General features: G+C 37.0%; 2 protein-coding genes across 5 annotated transcripts in view; both read left to right on the forward strand.

The window, feature by feature from the left end:
- The window catches only part of LOC123261531 (synaptotagmin-5-like), a 31,937-nt gene extending 9,771 nt beyond the window's left edge, over nucleotides 1-22,166 (forward strand). For all 4 annotated transcript variants that reach the window (XM_044723180.1, XM_044723177.1, XM_044723178.1 and 1 more), the window contains exon 9: nucleotides 21,897-22,166. In XM_044723180.1, coding sequence (XP_044579115.1) covers nucleotides 21,897-22,097 — 201 coding nt within the window. In that variant the 3' untranslated portion in view covers nucleotides 22,098-22,166. The remainder of the gene's footprint in view (nucleotides 1-21,896) is intronic.
- Nucleotides 1,694-2,764, forward strand: LOC123261537. The gene is made up of 2 exons (XM_044723187.1): nucleotides 1,694-2,426; nucleotides 2,504-2,764. Exons 1-2 carry the CDS (start codon nucleotides 1,701-1,703, stop codon nucleotides 2,534-2,536), a joined length of 759 nt encoding a protein of 252 aa, XP_044579122.1. The 5' UTR covers nucleotides 1,694-1,700; the 3' UTR covers nucleotides 2,537-2,764.
- Nucleotides 22,167-23,901: the final 1,735 nt, after the last annotated feature.

Here is a 23,901-nt window from a genome sequence, read left to right on the forward strand (position 1 = left end):
TCGTTCACAGCGCTCCATGCTTATTTCACGCATATACCACATTCTTACATACATACAATATACACATTCTAACATACATACATACTTACAATAAGTAAGCTATTTTTTGTCTACACTAGAAATTACTAGGAAATTATTTATATGGCAAAACAACGTTTGCCGGGTCAGCTAGTAGATGTATATATAATATATATATATATATATATATATATATATATATATATATATATATATATATATATAATTCATATACAATTATATATGAATCATATAGAATTATATACAATTTTTTTTACTCCAGTGGGTATTTTGTGATTACCATAAAACATTCTCTTTTTCTATCTAAGAGTCTGTTATTCCAATGATTAACAATCTTTTAACATATAGTATTTTTCGGATGAAATAATAGGAACTTAAAAAAAAATTTAATTTCACAAAAATTATTAGTTTTGTCAAGTTCAAAAATTGTTAGCCAGGCCCTCCAGCAATATATAGTTCCATATACTAAACAAATAATTCTATCAAAATTTAAGCTTTCAATTCTGATTTTACCTCGATTATTTTTTCAATTCCAAAGAAATTCTAAATTCTAAAGCAACGAAGTACCTTAACAATATATCATAGAATCATTTTTGCGATTTCACGTGTACATAGATAAGATTATAAATCTACATATAGATACCATTATTATATATAAATATTGACAGTCAATAATTAATAAATTAGATAAAAAATTTTGTTCACTACGAATCGATCATGTATACGATTTGCATTAGTAGTAGTTATAATAAACTCTGTTCTCCAAGTAAGTCTCTTAAGTAAACGAGTAGTGAATTAGTCTTTCAAGCGGTAGGTCCACAGCTCGATTTCCACACGCGCCGATTGTTTTTTTCCTATGGAAATAATTATATATAATTATACATAATTATATAGGGCCATTTTTCATTTATAATTATGTAATATAATGATATATAATTTTTTTTTACCCGGGCGAGTACATAGTCTGATATACTTATATCAAGGCATATATAGTCTGATATGGCCAATTTCCATATCAGGCCTGATATAGTCTGATCAGAAAATTTTTTCACGGGTACTTACACACACACACACACACACACACACACACACACACACACACACACACACACACACACTTCGGGGCAGAAGAGATACTGCTACCGGGCGCGTCTCCCCGAGCGGATGGGAGAACGCTCGCTGTCCTTGGATGACACTTAATCTCTTAGTTGATGAGGTACAGCGGGTAGGAGCCAAGCAAAATAACCAAACAAAATAAGCTCCCGTGGACAAAACTCCCCTTTAATGGGTTGGTCACACTAACTGACCTAGCAAGACGATTGGTTCCTGCTGTAACTCACTGGGAGTGTCCGGAACCTGTATCGTAGTTTCCGACGATGCAGGCCACGGCTGATGTGAGCTTGCTCTGCCGAGGTGAAAGTTGCAGCAGTGGATCAGGAGCCAGCCACTTCGGGCCTTGATCAGGAAGTACGCAGTGAGTGTTAGAGATCGGAATCTTCACCGCTCCGAGCGAGTCTAGTCCGTCCGTGTATTCCGGGACTGGCTAAGTGTCGGCTAGGCCTCAGGGAACTGGGGTAGGAGTACTATCTCCGAGGGTACACCCGTTCCTAGTTATGGCAACCCGCTCCACTCCGTACGATGCGCTGGTAAATCAAAAAAGTATGAGTAGAAATATGGAAACAAACAAGAGTCAAAACGGGGCTCACGCCCAGCAAGCAGCTATCGTAGCAAGCGCTGAGATGAAGAGGGCACAAGCGCTGGAACACCTTGATAAGCTTACTAGAGAGCTGCATGAGTTTGTTAAGTCTAAAGTCAACATCCACAAAGAGATCAAGACGAAGACAACCGGTGTAGTCAACGCCCTTCAAAGGTTCAGAACACTTGATGACGGATGGCAGGCACAACAACGGCAAACTCCCAATGTCACACCGAAGAAGAGCAGACAACCTGCCGCAGACACCGTCGAAGAGATGGACACCGGTGCCGAAGGCGATGGTGAATCTCTAACAGAAGACAGAAGCGACACTGGTGTCAGGTCTGGGAAGAGGAAAGACCGTAACTCTCCTGACCCAACGGTCAACCAAGTAATGAAGAAAAAGGACACAAAACCAAGTCCTCCGAAAGAAGTGGCGGCACGGAGTGCCAAAAATAAGGAGGTCGACGCGTGGCAAAAAGTAGAATCGAAGAAGAGAAGGCCGGAGCAGGATCACCTCCCAAAGCAATTGCCGAAGGAGCCACGACCGGAACTTAAGCGGAAAAAATCGCGCAAATGGATCAGACCTGACGCGCTGATAATCCGCCCTGCCGAAAAAGAGAAGTATTCCGAGATATTGCGCCGCATAAAGCGTGATGTCCCAGCAGACCAGGTTCGAAATACCGTCGAGAAGATCCGCAGGACAATGACCGGAGATATGCTGATCACGTTGTCAAGGAAAAGTGCTGACAAAGGCCAAGCCTTGCAGAGGACCATCACAGGAATTCTTCAAGACGATGCTAAGGTAGTCTGTAAAGGTCCACAGGAGACCATTGAGATTCGAGACATCGACGAAGAAACGACGAAGGAAGAGATCCAGGCCGCCCTGAAAGAGGAAGTTGGAAAAGATCATGAGATACCTCTAGAAGGAATAAAAATCCGTAAGGCTTTCAGAGGTACGCAGACGGCTGCAGTCACTTTACCTATGACCATCGCGCGAAAATTAGTGGAAGGAACCGGCAAGATCCATGTTGGGTGGGTTAACTGCCGAATCAAAGCGACGACGAGACCTATCCAATGCTTTAAATGCTGGCACTTTGGACATGTTGGGCCCCAATGTAAAAGCCAAGTAGACCGATCTAAACTCTGCATCAGATGTGGACAAGAAGGGCACCGTATCGCGGACTGTAAAATTCTGCCAAGTGTGCAATATGTGCTGACCAGCAAGGAGCAAAGGACGTGGCTCACCATGCCGGCACCTACAGATGCCCGGTATATCAGGAGGCGCTCCAGAAGTTGACGAACAAACAAGCATGAGGATATTGCAGCTCAACCTCAACCATTGTGAAGCAGCGCATGACCTGCTCATGCAATCTGTGCGAGAATTAGAGCTGGACTTGGTACTGATAGCAGAGCCATATAAACACCTGAGTACCCAACCCTGGGAATCTGACAGCACATCCAAAGCTGTCATCTGGTCATGTGGCAAGCTTTCTTTCCAAAATGCAGTCGACAACAGCAATGTCGGCTTTGTAGCAGTATCAGTAGAAGGCATCCGCTTCTATAGCTGCTACGCACCACCTAGCCTCTCCATTGTTGACTTCACTGATTTCCTGGATCGACTAACCGAAGATGCGAAGCAATACCATCCAGTAGCGATAGCCGGAGACTTCAACTCCTGGGCAGTTGACTGGGGCAGCAAACATACAAACGCACGAGGGAAAGCACTACTGGAGGCCTTTACTACACTAGATGTGGTTTTGCTCAACAGTGGTGATACGCCGACCTACACCAAAGGTGACGCAAGCTCAATTGTAGACCTCACTTTTGTCCGTAATAGCCTTGCCAGAGGCGACTGCAACTGGAAAGTGTTGGACATCTACACTGCCAGCGACCATCATGCGATATTCTGGGAAATATCAAGCGACCAGAACCCCAAGAGACCAGTCAAGCAGTCTAACATCGTTGGTTGGAAGGTAAAATCTTTTGACCCAGAAGCATTACTAATAGCCCTCGATGGTGATCCGATCAACACTGGATGTGCAGAAGAACAGACTAAGGACCTGATGAGGAGAGTAACACATGCTTGTGATGCCAGTATGCCTCGTAAACGTGGCATAAATTCGAGACCTTCGGTGCATTGGTGGAACGACCACATCAGCGTCCTCCGTAAAGAGTGTCATAAGAAAAGAAGAATCTCTCAGCGCGGCTATCAACGGCCCAACTCAGTGGAGCTGATCGCAGAGTACAAAAAGGCGCGTCGTGAACTGAATAAAGCCATCAAAGAGAGCAAAAGAAGATGCTGGAAAGAGCTTATATACGAGGTGGATAAAGACGTGTGGGGTAGGCCTTATAAGGTGGTTATGACCCACCTGAAAAACAACAAATGCCATCACCTACGTGTCCTCAACTTCTTCAGAAAATCGTCACTGCACTGTTTCCACAGCAACGCAACTACGATTACCAGTTGGCGCCAGGCAAATTGGACGACATCCCACCTGTCACTGAAGAAGAACTGCTGGAGGCTTGTAACCGTGTAGGGAATAATAAAGCGCCGGGATTGGACGGAATCCCTAATTTAGCCTTGAAAACCATCATAAAGGCAGCTCCAACATTATTCCTAGACGCTTATAATGCATGCTTCAAGGAGGGGACTTTTCCTCGTAAGTGGAAACAGCAACGATTGGTACTGTTACCTAAAGGGAAGAAACCACCAGAAGAACCGTCATCTTACCGACCACTTTGCATGCTAGATACGGCGGGTAAGATACTTGAGCGCATAATTCATCAACGAATAGATGCAGTAGTCGACCCACTCCTGGCAGACAACCAGTATGGATTCCGGAAAGGACGATCAACCCTGGACGCGATCAATCTGGTTGTTAGCACGGCTAAAGAAGCGATCGCAGGAACCAGGTGGAAGGGTGGCACAAAGAAGTATTGCCTGGTGGCGGCATTAGACATTAAAAACGCCTTCAATTCCGCCAACTGGAACTGCATCATGCAAGCTCTTCGAGAGAAAAACGTTCCAGAATACCTGTGTAGAATAGTGACCAGCTATTTCACCGATAGAGTTCTTAAATACGACACGAAGAATGGTCTAAAAGAGTACGATATTACAGGAGGTGTACCCCAGGGCTCTGTACTTGGTCCACTGCTGTGGAATATCATGTACGATGGCCTATTGAGATTGAAATTGCCAAGAAGTGTAAAACTCGTAGCATATGCAGACGACGTAATTAACAACATGTTCGACTTCACCTTCGAGCAAGTCCATCGGTGGATGAATACGGTAAACCTGTATCTGGCTATACACAAAACTGAGGCAGTGCTTATATCCAGCAGAAAAGTGTTAGAGACCATCAAGCTGAAAGTCGGCGAACAAGAAATCACATCACAACCTTACATCCGATATTTGGGAGTGATACTTGATGCCCGTCTCAACTTTAAACAGCAAGTGGAACTCGTCAGTGCCAAAGCGTCAGTAGTGAGGGCTAGTCTCGCACGACTGATGCCGAACGTCGGAGGGCCAAAGCAGAGCAGGAGACTACTACTATCATCAGTTGTCACATCGGTGCTCACATATGGAATATCCATTTGGGCAGACGCGCTGAAGTTGCAAGAATCATGGAGAAAAGCTGGACCAGTATATCGACTGAGCGCTGTAAGACTAGCCAGTGCATTCCGCACGATATCAGAAGTAGCAGTGTGTGTCATTTCCGGAACTCTGCCGCTTAGAGTTCTAGCTGAGGAAAGACGGAACCTTTACCAACGAAAGAGGTCAACCACACTAAGTGCCAAGGAACTCAGAGCTGAAGAACGGCAGAACAGCATCGCACGATGGCAATCGCAGTGGGACGCCGCGACAACAGGAAGATGGACACACCGTCTCATACCGAAAATCAACATTTGGATAAACCGGAGTCATGGCGAGGTCAATTACTATCTGACGCAGATGTTGTCAGGACATGGATGTTTTCGGACGTATCTTCACCGCTTCAAGCGTGATGATTCACCGGAGTGCCCGTCCTGCCCAGGAATCAATGAAGACGCGGAGCACGTTTTCTTTGAGTGCCCACGATTTTACCTACAGCGCGATGAGCTGGAGATGATCCTGAAGAAGAAAATCCAACCAGAGACAATAGTAGAAGCAATGCTGTCATCAGAGGCTGCCTGGAACGCCGCAAACACGTTTGCAACAGAAGTCCTTATAGACTTGCGTTCCATCGAAAGAAAAAGAGCAAATGACAACAACTAGAAGAAAGGTAAAATAATACCTAATTACCAGAAGGAAGAGCAGTCGCTATATCCTCCCCCCACGAAGTAATGCCTAACGGCGGTTTCCATGAGGGATTAGAGGAAAGAGGAAAGGGGTTTAGGGTTTAGTGGGTAGGGGCGTTAGCGTCGAGTTTTAGTATGACGCTGCGTCGAGTCGCCACATATCCAGGCCAAACAGCTACGCCTAGAATCCGTAAAAAGGATTCCCCCCCCTAAGGGAAAAAAAAAAAAAAAAAAAAAACACACACACACACACACACACACACACACACACGAAAACGTAACACAATACTACCCAGTAGCTATAGCAGGGGACTTCAATTTCTGGGCGGTAGACTGGGGCAGCAAGCAGACTAATGCGCGAGGCAAGGCACTACGTGGAGCGATGGCCTCACTGGTCGTGGTCCTTCTCAACATCGGTGAGACACCAACATATACCAAGGGAGAGGCTAGTTCGATAATAGACCTCACATTCGTCAGCAGCAGCTTATTGAAAGGAAACTATTCTTGGGAAGTCTTAAACACCTACACCGCCAGCGACCACAGTGCAATATTTTGGGAAATATCGGCTGGCCGGAGCCCTCAAAGAGCAACTAGACAAACTAATGCAGCTGGATGGAAAGTGAAAGACTTTGACTCGGAAGCTTTGGTAGTAGCCTTAGACAGTGACTCGACCATCATCACAAGAAATGCTGTAAAGAAGACGAAGGACTTAATGACGAGAATTGCCCAGGCGTGCGACACCTGCATGCCCCGTAAGCGTGGCATCAATAAAAGACCATCGGTGCACTGGTGGAATGATTAACGCCCTTCGCACAGCCTGTCACAAAAAGAGAAGATTATCACAGCGTGGCCACCGACGACCTAACTCTGCGGATCTGGTCGTATAATACAAAAAGGCCCGTCGAGAACTGAACAAGGCCATCAAAGATAGCAAAAGACGCTATTGGAAGGAACTCGTCGATGAGGTAGAAAAGGACCCATTGGGCAGACCGTATAGGGTGGTCATGATCCACCTGAAGCGCCAGCCAATGCCATCACCTACGTGTCCATAGCTCCTGGAAAGAATAGTTTCTACGCTGTTTCTTCGACAAAGTAAGTTCGGCTATTCTTCATTGCCAGTAAATCGAGAAGACATTCCACCTGTCACAGAAGAGGAACTGATGGAGGCGTGCAACTGAGTAGGGAATAATAAGGTGCCAGGATTGGATGGAATCCCGAATATTGCATTAAAAACAGCTATTAAAGCAGCGCCAAATCTATTCTTAGATACCTACGATTCGTGCCTCAAAGAAGGGATTTTTCCTAGAAGATGGAAACAGCAAAGACTTGTACTTCTCCCTAAAGGGAAGAAGCCACCGGACGAGCCATCATCCTACCGACCACTCTGCATGCTGGATACAGCGGGTAAGATATTAGAGCGTATAATGCACCAACGAATAGAAGCAGCCGTCGAGCCACTCCTAGCAGAAGGCCAGTATGGTTTCCGGAAAGGACGATCAACGCTGGATGCGATCAACCTGGTGGTCGATACAGCTAAGGAGGCAATCGCTGGAAAGAGATGGGAACGTGGCAGAAAGAAGTATTGTTTAGAGGAGTGCCATAGGGCTCGGTTTTGGGTCCTTTGCTGTGGAACATCATGTATGATGGTCTCCTGAGAGTTGCATTACCATCAGAGGTGAAACTTGTTGCATATGCCGATGATGTAGCGGTAGTGATTGTCGCGAAACACTTGGAGGAGATCAATCTGGCTTTCGATATCACATTTAGCCGGATTAACCTATGGATGAAGATGATGAAGTTGGAGTTAGCCAAGCACAAAACTGAAGTTGTGCTCATCACCAGCAGAAAGATCGTAGAAAACATCAAGCTGAATGTCGGCGAGCAGGAGATCGCATCGCATCCATTTATCCGATATCTGGGGGTGACGTTGGATGCCCGACTGAACTTTAAGCAACAGGTCGAACACGTAAGTGCTAAAGTATCAGCGGTGGTAACTAGTCTATCAAGACTGATGCCGAATGTTGGAGGCCCGAAGCAGAGCAGGAGACTATTGCTGTCGTCAGTAGTCACATCAGTGCTCAAATATGGAATATCCGTTTGGGGAGACGCGCTGGAGATCCAAGAATCATGGAGGAAAGCCGGACTGGTCTACCGATTAAGTGCACTGAGAGTTGCAAGCGCCTTCCGCACAATATCCGAGGAGGCAGTGTGCGTCATTTCTGGAACTTTGCCTCTTAGAGTCCTAGCTGAGGAAAGACGGAACCTATACCACCGAAAGAGGTCATCTACACTGAGCGCTGAAGAACTGAGAACTGAAGAGCGACAACATAGTATAGCAAGATGGCAACAACTATGGGATGCTGCGGAGAAGGGAAGATGGACTCATCGACTTATACCAAGGATTGACGTTTGGCTTAACCGGAATCACGGCGAGGCCAACTACTATCTGACCCAGATGTTGTCAGGACACGGCTGTTTCCGGGAGTACCTTCATCGCTTTAAGCACGATAATTCCCCAGAGTGTCCGTCTTGCCCAAGAGTTGCTGAAAATGCGGAGCACGTTTTCTTTGAGTGCCCTCGTTTTAACCCACAGCGTGATGAGTTAGAGAAGATCCTGAACAAGAAAATCACACCAGAGTCAATAGTAGAAGAAATGCTGTCATCCGAAGCTGCCTGGAACGCCACAAGCACGTTTACCACCGAAGTGCTTACAGAGCTGCGTTCCATTGAAAGAAAAAGGGCAAATGACAGAAACTAGAAGGAAGGAAAAATAACACCTTAGCCACCAGAAGGAATAGCAGTAGCTAGATCCTCCCCTCACGAAGTAATGCCTGACGGCGGTTTCCATGAGGGATTAGAGAATAGAAGAAAAGGGGTTTAGGGTTTAGTGGGTAGGGGCGTTAGCGTCGAGTTTTAGTATGACGCTGCGTCGAGTGGCCACATATCCAGGCCGAACAGCTATGCCCGGAATCCGTAAAAGGGATTCCCCCCCCTCTAAGTTAAAAAAAATAAATGTGAGCCGTCATGGGACGCCTGGCAGATGTGAAACATCGTGTGTGTACAAGTAATATGTATAAAAGATAATATTATTACAGGAATTAAATATAGCCTAATGAAAAAATGAAGTATTACGAATTTCTTACAGAAAATGGTAACTTTATTTAATAAACATTTATTTACATGTGATATAAAAATTCGATATTAATATCAAGTGGCCACAATTTAAATATTTTCATCTGTGACTTCAGTAATAGTTATATTCGATGTTTCCTCTGCCGGTATTACTGTGACGATTTGTCGATGATAACTAAAGTACATTACAAAAGTATTGGATGAAACATTATCAAGATATCTCACAAATACAGCATCTATTATAATAGATAAGAACAATAATTATTGTTCCATATTTGGTAGTAGATTCTCTTGGATTGTTGTTGATTTGCAATTGAAATTCTTTTTGAAGAAATGTCATTAATGGCATTGATTCAGCTCTTGCAAAATTTACATTAAAATCTCCAGCTAAAATTAATGGTAGTTTATGTTTATTCGTTTTAAAAATTATTGAACCTCTTTGACTATAAGGAAATAACTTTTCATGTAAAAATGAAATTATATGATCCATTTTATTATTAGGTGAAATGTATACTACAATCATAATTAATTCACTTCCATCTTCTAGTTTAACATGTGAAGCACACATATCACCAATAGATGTTTGGGAAACATGAACTTCTGTAGCATTTTGAACTGCTAGATCCATGTTGAGTGTAGTAACATGTGAAGTATTGTTGTTTTTGTAAATGGCCACTCCAGCGGCTCTAATATTTTGTCGTTTAAATTTCGCAATACAATGAAAGTTACATAAGTCAACTGCTTCATCTGCAGGACACCATGTTTTAGTTAGTAACAAAAAGTTACTATTTCTGCAAATAGAATCTTGTAAATCAGCAGCATGTTTTCTGAGACTTTGACAGTTTAAAGTGTATATGGTTAATTTATTTCTGGAGTTCATAAAATCAGTGATCAATCCTTGCAATGTAGTAAGTCTATTTAAAGATAATCTTTCAAATTCGTGCTGTTAGCTGGAAACTGATGGATCAACTCTCCTTCCATGATAAAATCTTAAATCATCCGTACTGTTACATATAAACAACCCTTCAGCACTTGTTACTCGTGTTAAAGCTACGTAAAGTAATGGAATACTATGACTTTTACTATACTCATACACCACCTCGTCATAAGTACCTCCTTGAGACTTATGAATAGTCATAGTACATCCTGATATCAATGGAAAATGATTTCTTTTTCCCACAATAGTTTTATTATTATTGAGTGATATTGTTGAAGTTCGACGCACAATAGGCACAGCACGTTTATCGATATTATGTTCTGCAACAAAGGCAACGGCTTTTCTTCTAGCCACTGTACCAGTGTTTTTATCTGGAAAAACTAGCCATATGCGAGTAACTTGATTTTCTTCGTTTTGTTCGATATGAATAAGGTTTCCAACGGCGCCATTAGCTAATCCGTCTACCACGTCTATGTTAGTTGTAATAATGTAAGGTTTGCCAATAACAAAAATAATTTCGTATGGCAACCCTCCTGTATCAATCACTGACATCTTGTGTAATTTTTGTCTCGTATTCGCTTCCTGCTCATGATTAGTACAGCCAGAAATTACGTCTATTGCAATTGAATCTATTTTATTTTCAATTTGTAGAGCTCGCATGTTGTATGCGTTAACCGATGCATTATCATAGAATAATCGTACACCACTTGGACACCGCTGTGAGACGTCTTCCTTCGTAAAAAATCTGGACTCGATAACGGCCAATTCATTAGTTTTGATAACGATAACGAGGAATTAGTTTTGATAACGATATTTTCAATGCAGTATGAATAGTAGTTCCATCAATAGCTACTGCAGCTTTACCAGTCAAAGCACACGTAATATATGAATTGCAGAACCCATCATTTTCAGAAAATCTGTTATAGATTTCTATTATCAATTTTATTACAAAGGTTTTTCCACATCCAGCTGGCCAGTAAAAAATAATTGTAAAGGTGACTTTTCCAACGATAAATTGTGATGAATGACGTGTAAAAGCAAATCTTTTTGCTTTTCATTAGCACTTCTCATAAGCTCGCAAAAACGATCATTACTCATGATGTTTTCTCGTCTTTTGGCTATTGCTCCCAAGCTTTTAAGCGTAGCTATACGTAAATCTTCATTAACAGCAGCATCCGGATTTCTGTACAATTCTTCGAAAGGGTTTGGTTCTGGAAATCTTGTAGCCAAGTCTCGAATTTCTAATTCGTCATCTATTGGCTTATCTTCATGACATAACTGTCGGCATATATCAATTGTCTTCTGAACATCAATATTTGACTCAAATTCTTTTCTTTTTTCTAAAATTTCATTCTCGTGTTCATCATATATAGTTGTGAATTTCATATCTGCTAATATTTCTGTATCTTCATTTCTAAATGGTATATGTAAGGTAACCATTTCTCTTCTGTACTCGTTGTAATCCTGAGTCATGTCATAATTTCTATAACGAATAATTCGAGGCTGCTTTTTTTTGACGTATTCCCTCTTATTGTTTTTGGTATATTTGGAAACAAATTGAGCTAACGAAATAGCTTCCAGTTCTTCTGGCCGTTTCTGATACTTATCATGCCAATCTTCCTTCCAAATATCAGTAGATTCGTCATCCAGTTCATCTATTTGTTTTTGTGTTTTTTTAATCTTCTGTCGTTCAATAGGCCAACAAGTATTAATATACTGAATTGCTATTGATGATTTAGACATTGGTAACCGTAGAAGATACCAAGCAGCTTCTTGACTACTCATCTCAATGGTATTTAGCATGTCAACACTCATTTTACGAGTTATTTCAACAATATCAAATTCGGGATTCTCATTCATGACTTCTATTATCTTACGTTGCAAATTACTAATACCTCTGTTGGTCTTATTTACATATTCAACCACGTATGCCGCACAAGAATATTCTTCAGTAATTATTTGGAAATCCATATTAGATTTTAATACATTAAAAACAAACAGATTGAAAGTATTGTGCCATTTTTCGGATAGATGTCGTTTATAGAATATTTTTGGCCTACTAATACCAGATCTTAGAATATCTGTGTATTCTTCGTCTGATCTGCACAGTAAAAAAATTTTCGTAAAATTTAACATAAAATTTTGTGTAGATGTTTTTTTTACATAAAATTTATGTTAATTCTACACAAACGGTTTGTATTGATCAATCTATCCATTTTTTAACACACTCAAGTGTTAATTCAAAGTAAAACTACACTTTTTTAATGTTACTGGCCAACCAACACAAAATTTATGTTAAAGAATTCTTCATATATAGTCACGTATGCCACACAAGATAGACATGTAAATGTGATAGCCTCAACGTCATTTTAATTTGGTGGATTTTGATTTGTGTCATTACGTAAAATACTTAAATGCAGCTAATAAATATACAATTGTAGTGTATAGCAATTAAAAACTAAGTAAATAAAGGGTAATTTATATTAAAACATCCGATAACAGAATTGTAACCTTAAAATTCATTACAAGGTTAATGTCCTTTCTAGTGTGAATCTAGAAGACAGAATAAATTTTAAATTATGAGGAAATAAATAAAATAAAAATTATAAATTTTATGATTATGAATCTAGCAGACATGTTGATTTTTTTTGACAAATTATTTACAAGTTAAAAAATACTTAAAAAAAATTAGGATGACGGTTGACCCTAAAGGCCATCCCTGCAACTTCCCGCTCATTTTGTACTTAAGCGCTCAAAATTACACATTACGTTTTTGAGCTCTTCGAGCTCAAAACTCTAATAGCAGTTTAATAAAACACAATTTTAAAAATTTTCAAACGGCAATAACTTTTGAATAAATGAACCGAATGCGCGGTTGGTGGCATTCGACGCAGTTTTTAAAGCCCCATGGAGAATTTTCAAATTTAAATCGATCGAGCCAGGAGTTTCGAAGTAATTCCGAAAAAACACTTTTTTTTCGGTTTTCTTTCAACAACGATAACTCACGAACGAATCAACCGATTTTGACCGGGCTTGCGGTGGTCGACGTGGTTTTTTGATCTTAAGAGCTGATTAGATTTTGAAATTGATCGGTAGAGCCATTTAAAAGTAATTCCAAAAAAACCACATTTCAAAAAATTTTTTTTTGAAGTTTTTTTGAGATTTCTCAAAATCTACTGCTTCGAATCGGTCTAAATGGTATTCAAAATCTAAGTTTGGCCAAGCCCTTTTGAATGACACCAACCGCGATAAAATTGGTCGTCGTTCAAAAGTTATGAGAGGTTTACATACGGCCACACACACACACACACACACACACACACACACACACACACACACACACACACACACACACACACACACACAGACAAGGAGGTTATTGCTATCATCAGTAGTTACATCGGTCCTCACGTATGGGATATCCATTTGGTCCGACGCACTTGAGACCCAAGAATCATGGAGGAAAGCATGTCCGGTTTACCGACTGAGCGCGCTAAGAGTAGCCAGCGCCTTCCGAACAATATCAGAGGAAGCAGTGTGCGTCATTTCTGGAACTCTGCCGCTTAGAGTCTTAGCTAAAGAAAGACGGGCCCTTTACCATCGAAAGAGGTCAACTACACTGAGCGCTGAAGAACTAAGAACAGAAGAACGGCAGCACAGCATCTCGCGATGGCAACTTGAGTGGGACGCCGCAGCAAAAGGAAGATGGACACACCGCCTCATACCAAAGATCGACGTTTGGCTGAGCCGAAACCATGGTGAAGTCAACTATTACCTAACGCAGATGTTGTCAGGACATGGGTGCTTTCGAGAGTATCTGCACCGCTTTAAGCACGACGATTCTCCGGAGTGCCCGTCTTGTCCAGGGGTTATTGAGGACGCAAGGCACGTTTTCTTTGTGTGTCCACGTTTCGATCCTCAGCGTGAGGAGTTAGAGAGGATCCTGAACTGGAGAATCCAACCAGAGACAATAGTAGATGCAATGTTGTCGAATCAAACTGCTTGGAACGCTACAAGCACTTTTGCCACAGAAGTGCTTACAGAGCTGCGTTCCATTGAAAGAAAAAGAGCAAATGACAGAAACTAGAAGGAAGGAAAAATAACACCTTAGCCACCAGAAGGAATAGCGGTAGCTGGATCCTCCCCTCACGAAGTAATGCCTGACGGCGGTTTCCATGAGGGATTAGAGGAAAGAAGAAAAGGGGTTTAGGGTTTAGTGGGTAGGGGCGTTAGGGTCGAGTTTTAGTATGACACTGCGTCGAGTCGCCACATATCCAGGCCAAACAACTATGCCTGGAATCCGTAAGAAGGATTCCCCCCCCCTAAGATAAAAAAAAAAAAAAAAAAAAAAACACACACACACACACACACACACACACACACACACACATACATACAGACGTACGGACATCATCGTAAAAATAGTCAGGGAAGCTTCCTGTGACCTTCAAACGTCGAGATTTGATGAAAACTCGATTTTTGTAAAACGGGGTGAAAACAATAACTTCCCGATTTTTGAAAATCTGAGATTTTTAGCGGGAAGTTAAAAATTACACGAATAATTCTTCAAATTTTTTACAAGTGAAATTTTTTTTTTTTTATTTTTTTGTAATAATTTTTTCATTAAAAAAAATTGTAAAAATTTTCAGATGTAGGCTAACTGAATTTTCATTTATTTTTTTGAATTAGACAAAAAAATAAATAATTGAAATTAATAAATTATTAGAAAATAAACTTACAGTTTTTCTAATTTTCTACATGTGCATTTTTCCTTTAATTTATTATTTTCAATTGCTTATGTATTTTTTAATCACAAAATATATATATATATATATATATATATATATATATATATATATATATATATATATATATATATATATATATATATATTTAAATTATTAGTAAAACTCACATATTTGACAGCTGATCTGAGTAACACAAAGAAAAAGTTACAATCAACACTTTATTTGTGTTATGGATAACATTTAAGTGTGTAGAAATCCGAGAATCAGCCAATGAAAGTTTTAACATATTTTTGTGTTACTTTTAACACAGAATTATGTTGATTTCATCAATACAAACAGTATGTGTAGAATTATTATAAATTTTGTGTAAAAAAATCATCTACACAAAATTTTATGTTAAATTTTACGAAAATTTTTTTACTGTGTGATATTATTACTTTCATAATAATCATCAATACTGTTATAATCATTACTTTCTAAGTTAATTCTTATTTCATTATATCTTATCAAATGTTTTTTGTAAAGTGGATCAGTTTTTTCCATCGGTATTAAAATCATTGTGGATTTACAAGGCATGAATGTTGCTTCAAATTGGCACTTTTGCACTGAAGTAGATCTTATTTTTTTGTAGCACGTGAAAGTATGCTTATGGGTAAGTAATTTTATATTTCCGGATGCTTCTGAAGTTGATACTGACACTAAACTATCAATCATTTCTATTGCTTTTTTTTGCTCTTTTCCAAGAATATCTGTGGGAGCATTATCAAGCCATAAAAGGATATGCGCGTGTGGACTTCCACGATGTTGAAATTCAATCCTCAGAAAGTAGTTTATGACTCTAAATTTACCAAAAGGACTGAACTTCTTTGATTGTAAAATCGTCATTATAACATTAACTAGCTTGTTAAAATAAATAGCACATGTTACAGCATCGTTGTTAATTAATTAACTTTTTTGGATAAAATTGAGTTCTGGTACGATGAGATTTTGCACATCTTCTTTTCCTTCAGCTAATTTACACAGCAATGTTAATAAATCCGGCCACCCTATTTCATTTGCGCTTAGTGTCATGAATACAGTTGGCTTCCCTAGATGCCGCATCATTGCAAATAAATCTTTTTTCCTTGAAGACCAGTACCAAACTGAATTTGGTATTGAACGTAAGAAAGCTAGATTTGACTCCATGCAGTTATGAATATAGTCTTCAGATTGAACTTGTTCCTTGGTTATATTGCTATCTGTACCAACATGTTTAAACGCGATCGTTAAACAGTCACGAACTCGCAGTCTCATAATTTTTGCAGCCATATATAACAAGTGATAAGGATCGACTCCTCGACGATCCTTACGCCGCAATTCACTAGATGCCATCATAAAAGGCGTAACGTTGACTGTATCTCTGAATTTTCTAAAGTGTCCCATGTAAATACTAGGAAATGATAGCTCTTCGGCATGCTCGTCGAATAATAAACTCTGTGGAATATTCTGTTGCCCTGGCGCTAATCGCAAATATTTTTCCTCATTCCATACCAAAGTTTGTTGTTGAGCAGTAAGGCTTTCTTCAAGATCAATATTTTCGGTAAATTCATCTATGTTCTGTTGTGTAATTAGTGGTGTTTCTTGATTAAAAAATGATTTATCAACTGTTATTTTGTAATGCTGATATAAAGGTGTAGTAATCAAATAGTATAACCATTTTTTAATTGATCCGATGTTAATTAAGCCATGCACAAAACTACTTTTATGAATCATTTTTTTTTTAATATGTACATAAATGCAATGTTCATCATTGACATTTCTTGGAAGTGATCGTACCATTGCATCAACAACAACAGGAACATTGATAATTTGTCCGTATATACCGAATTGTCCTTGAACGTGTCTTAATCTTCTTATTTGCATAAAAGGAATTCGTGGAGAAATAAGCCTTTCAGTGATGAAATCGATTTTCGGTAAATGCTGTGGTATTTTTGGGTAATGAAATCCATTATAAACTGACAAGTTAGGAATCTTTTCTTTATCTAATGCTGATTTACAAGTAGAGCAAATTTTAAGGGAATCCACATTTTGCACATTGGCTATTGTATTAATTATATTTCCAGATGTAGATGGTTTCTTTAAATCTTTTTCAAACCAAAGTCGATCACAAATTGAACAAGCACGTCCAAATTCATTATTTTTAAAGTTATCGTTGAAATATTCATGAGCTGTTTTATGGTATCTAAATTGACTGTAGTTATTCGGAATTTCCGCAATATTTGCGCTTGATAGGTTACTTAAATTTTGCTGAGATATGTCAAACACTTCATGCTCCATTTCTCCCAAACCAGTTAAATTTCGAGAATTTGTACTTACTTCATCTATTATGATTATTGGTTCTGTAATTATTTCTCTATTTTCTATATTTGGAGAAGTATGTAATTCTATTATACTTTCTGCATTCTGTAGACGTCTCCTTCTTTCCGCTTCACGCTGACTCAATTTTTCTCTGTTCTTTTCCCTGTATCTTTTTTGACGGTCTCTTTTATTTTGAAGAGTAGATGAAATAGCAGTTACTGGTTCTTCATTATTTACTTCCATTATATTTGAGTTTGAAGAGGTAGACGGTCCGATAATGCTTTGTGAAGATTGTATACGCTTTCTTCTTTCCGCTTCACGATGTTTCAATTTGTCTCTGTTCCGCTCCCTGTATTGTTTTTGACGTTTTCTTTTACTATTGTTTACTCTGAAAAAAAATATAAATATGTTAATAAAATCTAAGATAAAAATTAAAATAGTCTGGTACTATTCGATTAATAAAGTCTTACACAACATTGATAGTATGCCTTGTGTTTAACTGATCAGAGTGGCGTCCAGTTTCAATAATAATATTTTTTGATCCCTGTGATGATTGTTGGGAACTGAAATATTTAAAAAAATATGATATTAAAATACACAAGAAAAAGAAAAAAAATTTTGAGTGTGGCTTCAATATACTCATGAACTCAAATCTTAGTTAATTATTGCAATATATGACTAAAGATTTGCAAATATAAATTTTATTAATAAATTTTTCCATATTAATTCCTTCATGAATAATAAAAAAATAATTAATTGAAGATAATATTAATATAATTTATATAATTATTAATCTTAATATAATTTGTATAATTACTAATATGATTAATATGAATATAATTAATTAAATATAAAAAAAGAAAAAAAATTTTGAGTGTGGCTTCAATATACTCATGAACTCAAATCTTAGTTAATTATTGCAATATATGACTAAAGATTTGCAAATATAAATTTTATTAATAAATTTTTCCATATTAATTCCTTCATGAATAATAAAAAAATAATTAATTGAAGATAATATTAATATAATTTATATAATTATTAATCTTAATATAATTTATATAATTACTAATATGATTAATATGAATATAATTAATTAAATATAAAAATATAATAATTACATTTATGGACACTTGAAAAATACGATCTACTTACTGATGACTTGGTAGTATGCCATAGTGTAGTTTCACTTTCTTTGCACAAGGTTGATCATTTTGATCTTCTGAGTTATCACTATCACACATATTTTATTGTCAAAAATTAAAATAAAAATGTTTCACATCAAAATTAAATAAAACGCAGGTTATGTGTACCGTAGTAAACAACAACGTCGAACTGAGTGAGAAGCTACACCGTACACTCTACTACATATAAAATATATATATATATATATATACCTCAGTATAGCGTGGCGACCCGTCGCCACACCGTACACTCTACTACATATAAAATATATATATATGTATACCTTGGTATAGCGTGGCGACCCGTCGCCACGGCAAGCGTCGCCACGCCAACAATTCGGTTTACAAGTGAGCCTATAGATGTTTCACATAAAAAAAAAAACACACACACACACACACACACACACGAACACACACACACACATTCATACAGACATATGGACATCATCGCGGAAACATTCGGGGAAGCTTCCTAGGACCTCAAAACGTCGAGATATGATGAGAACTCGATTTTCGAAAACGGGGTAAAACCAATAATTTCCCGATTTTTGAAAATTTTTAATTTTCTGAGCGGGAAGTTAAAAATATTAGCTAATCGCACTCTTGATTTTTTTTGAGTCAATAATGAGTCAAACTTTAGTTTAAAAAAAAAAAATTATTATTTTTTTAAAAATTCAATAAAAATGCCTTCGAAGTAAGACCTACAGAAAGAACCGCAGTAATACCCACACTCACCCTAATCCTATATTAAAATAGAGATAAAATATATGTGAAACCAATTTATTCGTAATGTGTTTGGTCGAATATATCATAAGCATGAAAATATATGCAAATTCTATATTCAGGCGCGCGTTTGCGTGCGCAAATTCAATTCTAGTCCTCCACTAAAAAGTTTATGGCCGGATGTCGTATCGTTTTACGTCACTTCTATGACTATTTTATTCGGTTGTTGATTGGTTGACTGAGATAGTGGCGGGATTTTTGAAAGAACGAAGGCGAACGAAGCGAGCGTGTTATGTCTAGGAATTAAAAACTGTCAATAAATTTCAAAGACTAAAAATAATGTGATTGAAGGGATAGCCACTATAACGATCGAAAAAAATGATTGATATTCGGCAATTTTTTTGACCGGGAAAATAAAGGAATGTCAGAATAGTATTTCATTTATTTTATTAAATGTACATCCAAAAATATTTCCAAAAATAATTTTTATTAAAAAATATTAAATCGTTTCGAAGATATGAGCGATGCCGTGAATCCAGAAAATCAATTTCCTCTCTATGGTCGCATCTATCTCTCAAAATTGAGTTTCTGAGAAAAAAAATCTAAGTTCATATACAATTATATATATATTGTATATCTATATACAATTGTATATCTATATGAATATTATTAATTCTACACTCATTTAGGTGAATAAGCTCAAAAAAATCAATTGTCATAATACTGTTTATAATACATCAGAATTCACTCAATGTAAAAAATATACTGAATAATTTTTAATTATGCAAGAAAATCAAATGAATTCAAAATTACACTTTATACTCGATCTTGTTTTTCATTCGCTATAACATATATGTTCATATCAGATTTAATAAAACTACACTGATAGAAGGATTTGTTGATATTTAATAAGCTTTATTAACTGTTAATAAATGATTTTTTAACACCATAGGATTTAATAAATATTTATTAAGAGTTAATAAATTATTTGGTAAATACGATTTATTAAATGTTAATAAATATTCGTTAACAGTTAACAAATATTTACTAACAGTTAATAAGTAATTCAATAAGTACAATTTATTAACTGTTAACAAATATTTATTTGAAATAAAAAGTAAAAATAGCAATTTTCTTTTGACACTTTTTATAATTTTATAGCTGGAATACATGATAATAATTCAATTCACTAAATAAATTAACGATTTTAATATATAAAAATATAAAAGATAATTATGAGCTGTGATAGAATTCGATATTTTACAATAAACGTTATTATAATGTAATATAATTAATGCAAATTGTTACATTCCCAAATTTTGGGTGTTAATTAAAAATTATTTAAGTTCAAGTTTTGACCTCGTTAGGCAGTCGATAGACTTCAGGTGGATCACATCACTGGTTTATCCGCGAAGTACTTTTAAACGTTATAAAAATTTATGTTTTTGACATTACTTTAAATTTATCTGCCCTCAGGTAGGTGATGGATAGAGTGCCTGAACGCTGGCTAGCGCTCTGGGCGATTTCACCAGGGTAGAACAGCTAATAAGCGCTCACACCCTGGGGGTAATAGTTAGGGTATTTATTGGATAGGATAGCAGAATGCTGGCTAGCGCTCCAGGTAAAGGAACCAGGGTGGAACGCTGATAAGCGTTCCTAATCCTGGGTTAAGGTTTTTATAAATTTCCATAATTGATTAACAATTAAGGTAGTACTACCGTTACCACAAAAGTCAAATCCCAAAATCTAACCTTATTTGATTAACGTAGTAGATTTCCCTATACTAAATCACGTTGGAGAAAGAGAGACAGAGATAAATTTTGAATGTTTTTCATTAGTAAATATTCTCATATTCTTGGAAACCATACTGATTGTTATTAAACATGTTCTAGATGTTATTCTCTCTCGTTGTCTTGATTTTTATAAGAATCTGAACGTCCAGTTTTGTGAAATAAAATAAAGTCTGTGATTCTCCATAAGGATCAATTGGTAAAAGCAAAAATATGTAGATATTAATATCTTTTTTCAGGGCTTGCCACTTACTATAAAGTAAGGCTTACTATAAAGTACCAATATGCCAAATTTCATTAAACTCTGAACGTCAATTCTAAAACCGGTAGTACTACCTTAATAAAAATTTATTAATAAGGAATTGGCAGGCTCAGCCTCGAACCAGCAGAGATTGCTCCTCTGCTAGGTCCTCGGACTGACTGCTTCAGATGAAGTCAGAAGACAGAATGCTAAAAAGGGATTATTACAATGAGTTTTTATAACAGATTTTAGCAACGTTGCATCTCAGGTTACCCTATGTAAACATCAATGCAGTCCAAATCCCACAACGTAGCCTATTTAGTCTACTGGGCTGCGTTGCCGTTCCAGAAATCTCTTATCTCGAGGTATTTCCGTTACGAAATACCTCGGATGGTAATTAATTGATTTAAATAATAATTTATTGAATTTAAAATTTCTGAGAACGTAACACCAATAATTTATAAAGATGATTTTTGTTTATAAGCAATCTTCATATGATATGATATTGCAAGCAAAACACATTCACTCAACAAAATATTTATTAACTGTTAATAAATGTTTGTTAACTATTAATTAATACTTATTAATAAATGTATTTTCCTCCCTAATAAATATCTATTGAATGTTAAAAAACATTTATTAAAATTTAATAAATTAAATAATTGTCTTCAAATAAATTAAATTATTAATAGTTAATAAATCCTTCTATTAGTGTATTTATTTTTTATATGATCAGACTATATATAGACACTTTTATTTATGCTCGTATTACAATAAAATAATTATTTTAGGTAATAGGTGCTGAAATACATAACAGCGATTGTCACAGTGATAGTGAAGATTCAGTTCATTCTTCCAATAAAGTTAAGGACTCATTTATTGGAAAAGTTGTTCTAGGAAAAGGTGTTCGTGGAAAAACTGAACGACTCCATTGGTTTTCTGTTCTCCAAAATCCAAGAAAACTTGTAACTGAATGGCATATCCTAAAATAAATGATTCATGTAATGTTATTTTTTAAAAATTAAGAGAACGTTCATAAAAATAGTTAAACTGAAATAAAACATATTTATATTAATTACTAGCTGTTACCCGCCCGCTCCGCTGGGCGATTTATGAAATTGTATTTTTAGATCTAGACTTGAAATTTAATTGAAGTATTGTTTGGACTTGCACAGATTCCAAATTTCATCAAATTGGCCTATATATTTCATCCATGTGATTATTCTAGCTAAAATTCATTGTAACTTTCAATGTTCAATCACTATAACATTCCCGTGGCTTTCTTCCGAAAATGAATATTAATTGACACGAAAAAAAAAAAATTTGAAATGAGCATTGATAGTTTTAGTTAAAGTAATTGCAGGTCTCATAAGTGAAGTTGAAATCTGCCTAGCTCAAATCGCGACGAATTTCGCCGTTAATCAAAATTTCCCCCGTAACATCAATTATACATAGAAAATTATTTGTACTTGTTTTTTACGAATTTTCTTAAAATGAGTAGTCAAATTTCTTTTCTATATCTTATGTGTTTAGAAATTGCAATGCTTTTAATCTGTTACATTTTCGCGATCCCGTAATAAAAACAATTCATCGGTTTTGTGATCAGCAAAAATAAAATCTATGTAAAATTCTTTGCCCGTTGACTGAATAGCTACATGTAATGTTAAATTTTAGAAATGTTACAATGACTTTTTTGCCGCTGCCAAAGAGACGATTGTTGTAAGAAAATATCACTATTAAGAAAGAAAAATATTTAAATCCGTTGACCTTGGAGGCCATCCCGGTATTTGCCTGTTTCTCTTGAGATTCTATCAAATTTTATATTTGTAGGAACTGTAATTGAAGAATATGAATTTTTTGACAATTATCACTCCCGCACTCCTATGTGGGGGAGGAATTTCGTAAGATCCTATTCGAGATGATTTCTACATTATAAATAAAAGATTCCAACAAAACTTCGAGTCCATAAAAACTATCGATTGGAAATGAGAAATTTTCATTGTTAACGCCCCCACAATCCCTTTTGGAGTTAGAATTCGAGAAAATCCATCCTCAGCTGAACTTAACATCGTACACGAAGATTCCTACCAAATTTAGAATCTGCAGAAGTTACAGTTTGCAAATTAAAATTTTAGATTTTAACACCCACCCCCGCAATCCCTATTGGAAGTAGAATTTTTTGGAATCCGTTCTGAAATGATCTCCTCATGACAAATGAAAGATTCCTACCTAATTTCAGGTTTGCAGAAGTTACAGTTTGAAAATGGAGATTTGAAATTCTAACACCCATCCCCGGAATCCCTGTCGGTAGTAGAATTTATTGAAATTCGTTTTGAGATAATCTCTATATGACAAATAAAAAATTCCTACCAAATTTACAGCTTTTAGGACCTATATTTTGGAAATTAAGATTTTTTTTTGTCAACACCCACCCCTGCAATTCTTATTGGGGGTGATTCGTCGTAAAATCCGCTCCTAGATTATTTCTATATCACATATAGAAGATTCCTACCAAATTTGAAGTTTATAGGAGCTATATTTTACAAACGGGAAATTTTCATTATCAACGCCCTCGCAATCCCTTTTGGGGTTAGAATTTGATAAAATTCATTCTTAGCTGAACTGGACATCATACACGAAGATTCTCACCGAATTTGGAGTCTGTAGAAGTTACAGTTTGAAAATGAAAATTTTAGATTTTAAAACCCACCTTCGCAATTCCTATCGGAAGAGGACTTTATTGAAATCCATTTTGAGGTGATCTCTACATGAGAAATAAAAGAATCCTACCAAATT

Source organism: Cotesia glomerata, linkage group LG3 (assembly GCF_020080835.1).
Source record: "Cotesia glomerata isolate CgM1 linkage group LG3, MPM_Cglom_v2.3, whole genome shotgun sequence".
Taxonomy (NCBI): domain Eukaryota; kingdom Metazoa; phylum Arthropoda; class Insecta; order Hymenoptera; family Braconidae; genus Cotesia; species Cotesia glomerata.